The sequence below is a fragment of the Plasmopara halstedii genome, assembly GCF_900000015.1.
Source record: "Plasmopara halstedii genome assembly, contig: Scaffold_2061, whole genome shotgun sequence".
Taxonomy (NCBI): domain Eukaryota; phylum Oomycota; class Peronosporomycetes; order Peronosporales; family Peronosporaceae; genus Plasmopara; species Plasmopara halstedii.
The window spans coordinates 20,406-27,289 of NW_020188969.1; the positions used below are offsets into that span (position 1 = coordinate 20,406).

Sequence of the window (6,884 nt, forward strand, 5' to 3'; positions counted from 1 at the left end):
CAATTTTGAAAGAATTTCATTGACCTTTTGGCAAGTACCTTTCTTCGTTGCTGTTGTAGTGGCGACTTTCCCAATCCTTTTGGCTGTGGGGCTTCTTTGATGATTTACTTTCAGCTACTTGTTTAAAGCCCAAGTGTCTGCAAGTAGGTTGCACTGGGTGTAAATAAAGCCAGGATCTGACCACATACATATGATCACATAAGAAGATTCGATAGCAGGCATATTACAAAAGTAGAGATATACCTGGTGAAACATTCAGCTTTGTTTCTGGCGCTGATTAATAGCCTAATGAAAATGTATTCTTATCTTCCATCTTCAGCATTTGTCATTAAAGCATGAACCCATTGAATTATCTAATCAACACCCTTACCTATATTTACTTTCTCTTGCAACCCACCCTTCTTGACGCTTAATAATTGCATGCACAACTCAGTATCTTTTGCAATATCTACAAATACAATATATTCAAGACGCATCACTACTCGTAAGTGTGTCAGTGTATCAAGCTCATCCTTTTCAATTCGTGCGAGACCACGCGCTTCCAAACGCAAGATTGATCAGCAGAACACTTTAACGATGCTTGCTGTGTCTTTTCGTGATACAGGTCCGAGAAGAAGAAAAGTCATCGGTCCTACCTACGGTCTGGCCGGCGACATACTGAGCGGGTGATATCGGCAATTGCAGTCGAAGTAGCGTCGCTTGTTTTAGAAATACCAGTGGCTGGATTGAGTTTAAAAGGAGAAAATCGTATACGCTGGTGGCTTGATTACGGTGGTCCCTTTGTTTGGTTTTCATTTGCCTCAAGATAACCAAGGAGTTTCGCGAAAAGCAGTAATTTCCAGCTTCAGGCTGCCGAGTATCAACAAAATGGCGTAGTATGCCCCCCCCCAAATCTTGTCACTTAACGATAATAGAAGCACATTTGCGGCATAACTCAGCTACCACAGCATTTGCCAAAGTGAAAGTAGGCTTACAGCTACTCACAAATCGCACACATCCATTCAGCTTCAATAATACCGCCACACGTCTTCTTATGCCACATATTGGTATTGCCTTCGTTCGAAATGAAGCATTTTACATTGGCCTCGAATAATGTATACTGCATCTATTCCTCTGTATTGAATGTGTTTACCATGGTAGTAATAGATTGGTCGCGCTTAGAGTCGAAGTTCTTAAATCTTTAGTAACGGTGTCCTGATCATTTGTATCATAAATAGAAAGTGATGGTCGAAACCACACTTGCACTCTGGTAGCTCACATTAATAGGCTATAGTTAGTCGATTTGCAATAGTGCAGTTTCAATCTTCAGTTCGAAATGAGCATGAAAGTGATCATTCGCACGCGACCGTCGACAAATTTCGCGACACAGCAGCTGCAAATCAATCCGGAAGAGAATACGATAAATGTAAATAATAGGACAGCAGCCTCTGGTGGCACTTCACCTATAAAAATGGATGTTGGACCGTCGAACCGAAAGGAATGCTGGCAATTCAAGTTCCATCAAATTTTACATAATGCTGGACAAGATCGCGTTCACCAGGCTATTGCACGTGACATTATACACGACGCTGTAGTCAAAAGTATAAATGGTACTATTATGGCTTATGGCCAGATTGGAGCGGGCAAAAGTTTTACTATGATAGGCGATACACGCAATTACCAATATCGAGGAATTGCTCCACGCGCCATAGCACAATTATTTCAAGAAGTAGAAGATTGTATGGACTCACAGTTCACGGTTCGTGTTTCGTACTTGGAAATCTACAACGATCACCTTTACGATCTTTTAGGTGACCCCAAGCGAGATATTAATGGAGATCTTGTGGTGGTTGAGGATAGAAATGGAACTAATGTTCGTGGACTGACGCAAATAGAGGTTCACAGTGAACAGGAAGCTCTCGATCAGCTTTTTTACGGAGAGTTACAGCGTTCAGTATCAGAACATCAATTGAATAAGCGTTCGAACCGAAGTCATAGTATATTGACATTCCATATTGCTCAAAAATCGTGTGTCGAGGGTATGGAGCGGGTTGCATTAAGTAAATTGCATTTAGTAGATCTTGCAGGCAGTGAACGACTTAAGAAAACAGTTGATGGAGACCTGAAAAGTTTAAAGGATACGAGAGCTGGCTCGTTCTCAAAGATTCGAAAGGAATCTATGTATATTAACCAGAGCCTAAGCTTCTTAGAGCAGTGTATTGTAGCTTTAGGCTCGAAAGAGCCACGATATATTCCATACCGCCAGACCAAGCTCACGAACATTTTAAAAGACTCATTGGGGGGCATGTCGAATACACTTATATTTGCTTGTATTAGGGGTGAAGCATGTCATTTAGAAGAGACGCTCTCAACATTGAAGCTGGCAACACGAATGATGCAAGTTCAGAATGAAGTAGCTACGACTGTCCAGCTGGACCCGGTCCAAATATTACGAAAGTACGAACGACAAATTCGAGAATTGCAGCACGAGTTGGTTATGCGTGATGCACTTGTTGAAGGATCAGCAATTGTTTGTGAGGAGCTTACGCTTGAACAACGACAAGCGTTGCAGCAAATGGCACGACTATACATCGAAGCACCAACTCAAAAGATTGAGGACGAGACTTTGCAATTTTCTAGCGTGCAAGACATTCGAGAGATCTTTCGTCAGTTTAAGTTGCTTGTCAAGAGCTCAGGAATTGAGCCGATAGGCATGGAACGTGTACTGAAAAAAACAGGAGATGCAGCGAACTCGAGTACTTTATTGAAATCTAGTTCTGAGGGGGGGGTGGTAGCCCAAAATTTGACTGGATCTCGTGAGAGTCTTGGTGTTGAGGCACAGCATAACAGTTGTAGTCAAGAGGTGGTTGGGGAAGAAAAAGCAACTGCTCTTGGTCCAGGTGCAGTTCGATCAGCTACTGTCGACACTGGTAAGACTGCTATATATCAAAAGGCTGAAGTGGTGATCAATAATCCTGACCTAGCGGAGAAGCAGCTGCAAGCTCCAAGTATGTGTGCTTCTACTGATAATGAGCTCTTTGAGACGAGTAGAGATGAAAGAAATATTGAAGAAAGTAATTGTATGACAAATGGTGCTTCTTTGGTCAAAAATGATGCATTTCAAGTTTTTCGAACTACAGGACCGGGGCGTGAATTATATCAAAATCTGCAGCACGAGAAAGATAAGTTGTTTGAAGCGAAGCAGAGTGTGAAACAGACTGCATGTCGAGTGAATGCTTCGAAAGCTCAAATCGATAGCATCCGTGTTCAACTTGAAGACAAACGAAATCAACGAGGAGGAGAGAAAAATAGAGCTGAAAAGCATTTATTTGGAGTGAAAGAGATTGTAGATGAAGATGAGTTTACTTTGATGACAGCCGAGCGAGAAGCAAAACGACAGTACCGCTCAATTTTTAGAGATCTTAGAGATGCCAAGGATGAGCTAGATGTTGCACGTCGCAGTGTTGAATTATTACGAAGACGACTGGCGCGTGAATTTGAGGATTGGTATGGTGAAAAGGGACACGCATCTGCTGGTACTACTAGCTTTGATGGAGCATATGAGGAATTGGCCTCATGTAGCAAGGAGGACAAATTGGATGACGGGGAAAAGTTTGACCAGATGGAAATAGAACGCATTCGAGCACAAGATCCAGCGTCGTTAGCATTTTTTCTGGCCCAGAAAAAGATGAGACACCAAGCACGCGCTATGAAGCCAGCCTCGCAACGAAAAGCTAAACATTGATATTGCTTCAGTCCAAAGCTAATAATCTCAATCTCAGAAATTAGCTGTAAGGGAAAAAATCTTCAATAGAGTTAAGGTTTGGCCACATCAATACCCGACAATGCCATTGTGAGTATGTGAGTCTGCAAGACGCCGCGTGTTCTCGCCCATTAATCGTAGGTAGGGTTGGATCGACTTATGATAGCAAGTGATTTCGAGCCATGTAGCCATATCTCGAGCCCTCAGTGCCAAATTTTTCCATCAGCATGTTTTGCGATAAGATTGATGATATATATATCCACACTGACGTACACTGTTTTTTACGTTATCATAATCTGATGAATATAGAAACTTCTCGACAGATCGTAATCAATGCTCCTTAACATTTGCAGTTTACATGATGTTGTCATGGGAATAGCGTATATTTCTACGAAAGGTATATTTGTGTAAATCTTGATAATGAGAAAGCACTTATAGATAAAGAATGAAGTATGTTCATCAAAGCGATCTTGAAAAAAGTGATTGTTTGTGTACTTCATCAGTAAGACCATTGTGTGAAATTGAATAATCGTGATATTGCGATTAGCTAATCTGCCCGGTCGATCTTTCGCAAGAAGACCATTAAACTGATCAACCGTCTTATAACTATCAGGTATCCTTGCAGCACCGTAAAACGAATGCTTGTCTTTCACGACCTTTTAAACGCATAGATGAAACTTGTATTGACTGTATCGCTCATTCTTGCTGATTTCGGTCTTTTTATCCTCATTCACCTCCTTTGCGATCATATTTACGGTTGTTGTCTTAATCCTCATCTTTGTGATAGCCATGGTGGACTGCCCTTTCGTCCTAATCGTAGCTTTTGATGCCCTCATATTTCTGAAATCGCAATTTTGTCACTTTTGCATGTTCGACAAATCTGTCGCTGAGCTGATCAAGAAAAATCGAATCGAAGTGTCCGGTCCACCATGTGTATCTAACATCGTCAGAGTGCCTAAGAAAGATCCGTTTACTGGCAAGTTTCCGTCGCGCATAAATTGGTTACATTCCAAAAAAATCGTATAAAAGAACATTTCGATCGTATGAAGAGATCATGAAAGAGGATACCATCAGATGGGAATGGCTCCAATAAGGCACCAGTATACCGCCTTCCCTACAAATCAGGAGATCCACCATTTGATGGCTGCAATGGGCTTAGCTGGAACACTTGGTACTTGGATTTGACTGATGGGGAGGTTGATCTTCAACTTTTTCTTTCAGCGTAGTTTGAATTGATGACGTTTGTACTTTGGACGTGCCTAGGGTTTGAGAAGTTGGGCTTGAACTTCTTACAAAAAATCAACCGTGTGCTCCTCTAGTTCTTGTATCGCTGGTTTGAAAATTTGTCGATGGTATATTATTGCACATTTCGGTTTTTTAATTCGAACGCCTTTGTCATCATCACTTGAGGTGAGATCGAATTTCGTCTCTTTTCATTTGATTACCGGATTGCACTTGCGAACCATGGACTTCCACGAATAATGTCGTATTTTTCGAAAACGGCCATTCCGTCATTTCCTCATCCTCAGACACTCTGTCAAACTTCATTGTTTTGCGACTGTAAACACGTTGCGTACTGGCGTACTTGTACCATCAAAACGTTCGGCGGATAATTTGATTTGGTCTTATTTGTTGTTGACGAAACCAGGACGAATGATGTTATGGTCAGCATCGCTGTCAATCAAAATCTTGAAAGGCTTGTTGTTGATCGTACCAGAAACCTGTAACAGTCTTCAACCAACCGGCAAAAAGCTCGATTTCATCAAATCCCTGGTAAGCAAGCGTAACGGCTTCTTTAGGCATTCTTTAAGAAGTGCAGCAGTCTGAGGAAAGCACACTTCAGTATTCTTAGCACGAGGAGCTTCCATTAGTCAGGATATGGATCAGATCAAATTATTCGGAAGACAAAATGTTCCTGACTGATTCAATATCCACAATAGATTTTCTTGGATGGTCAGGCTAGGTCCATTGTGAAGGAGTGAAAAGGTCTCTGGTGCAGAAAAGTAAAAAAAGAGACAAATGTTTAATCTCCTCCTTCGTAGTGGACGTCTCAAAGGTGTTACTGATAAGGCAATGACAATTTAGAAGTGTGCAACGAAGAAAACGAAGAAAACAAGTAGAAAGAGTAGAAAGAGTAGAAAGAGTATGAAGGTTCGCAATTTTCATAGGCATATTCATCAAAGCAAATTCTTTAAGCAATACGAAATGATGGTATGTGTGGAGAATTTTTACTGCAATGACGCCGACAAAGACAGCAAGCGTGACAAAATGCACGGGAAAATGACAGCGATCATTTATGAAGATCGAAAAGTGGTCGAGCGTCGCCAAAATAGCACCTGGTCCGAAAGAAGGTTCCAGGATTGTTCTTGGTGGTAAATTACGGTAAAGAAAAAAACTACCGGCGTAATGTTCTATGACCCAGGACTGTCCAAGCGTAGCTTATCGATGTTGAAGTTTTTGAGCAAGTGTCGCACGTTGCGACAAGACAAACGTTGCTACGTCATTGTGCAGTTGTATGGACCAAAGAACTTTAGAAATGAATTTTGTAGAACAACATGACTGGTTTTAAATCTGCGGTCGATTGCAACACTTAATCATCAACTTGAATGGTGACTTCACTCCTTTGGCGCTCGTGAGAACAAGTGTCGACCATTGACACGCGAATTGTTTTGGTACAACGGTCGTAGGTTTTCGTTCTATTTTCCTGACAAAACAGACGTGCGAGTGCATAGGCGACAACGTTGAGTTAGCCAAGCCGATGATGGAAAATGAATTAACAGGTAGAAAGAACCAGCGAACAGGCCTTGTTGTTGCTGCAAATTCACTTGCACGCGAGATTATCCGATATCGAGCTCTATGCCTTAGAAATTGTATTTGCGACAACCAAGGGCACAATTGATGGCGATCAGTCTTAATATGTGGACCGGCCATCTTGATGTAGTGTCAATTAACTTTATGCTGAAGAATTGTTCAGGATATCATGACCGTTATAAAGTGGCGATAAAACTCTACCAATGCAGCTTTCCTGGCATCCAACGTGATGATGATTCGTTTGACAAAGTCTGGCAACTCATTCGTAGCGTAGACCACACTGGGCAAGGCCTTTCTTGTTTGCTTCTGCCAGTGCGAGAAAGAACAACAT

The 6,884-nt window shown here is 41.7% G+C and overlaps 2 protein-coding genes across 2 annotated transcripts; one reads left to right on the plus strand and one right to left on the minus strand.

The window, feature by feature from the left end:
* Window positions 1–302: 302 nt before the first annotated feature.
* Window positions 303–1,001, minus strand: PHALS_02537 (uncharacterized protein; the record flags this gene model as incomplete). Its single annotated transcript, XM_024716934.1, has 5 exons — window positions 303–313; window positions 371–538; window positions 636–754; window positions 811–900; window positions 985–1,001. 5 exons carry the CDS (start codon window positions 999–1,001, stop codon window positions 303–305), a joined length of 405 nt encoding a protein of 134 aa, XP_024582483.1.
* Window positions 1,002–1,315: 314 nt separating this feature from the next.
* On the plus strand, window positions 1,316–3,724 carry PHALS_02538 (kinesin-like protein; the record flags this gene model as incomplete). The annotated part of the gene is made up of 1 exon (XM_024716936.1): window positions 1,316–3,724. One exon carries the CDS (start codon window positions 1,316–1,318, stop codon window positions 3,722–3,724), a length of 2,409 nt encoding a protein of 802 aa, XP_024582484.1.
* Window positions 3,725–6,884: the final 3,160 nt, after the last annotated feature.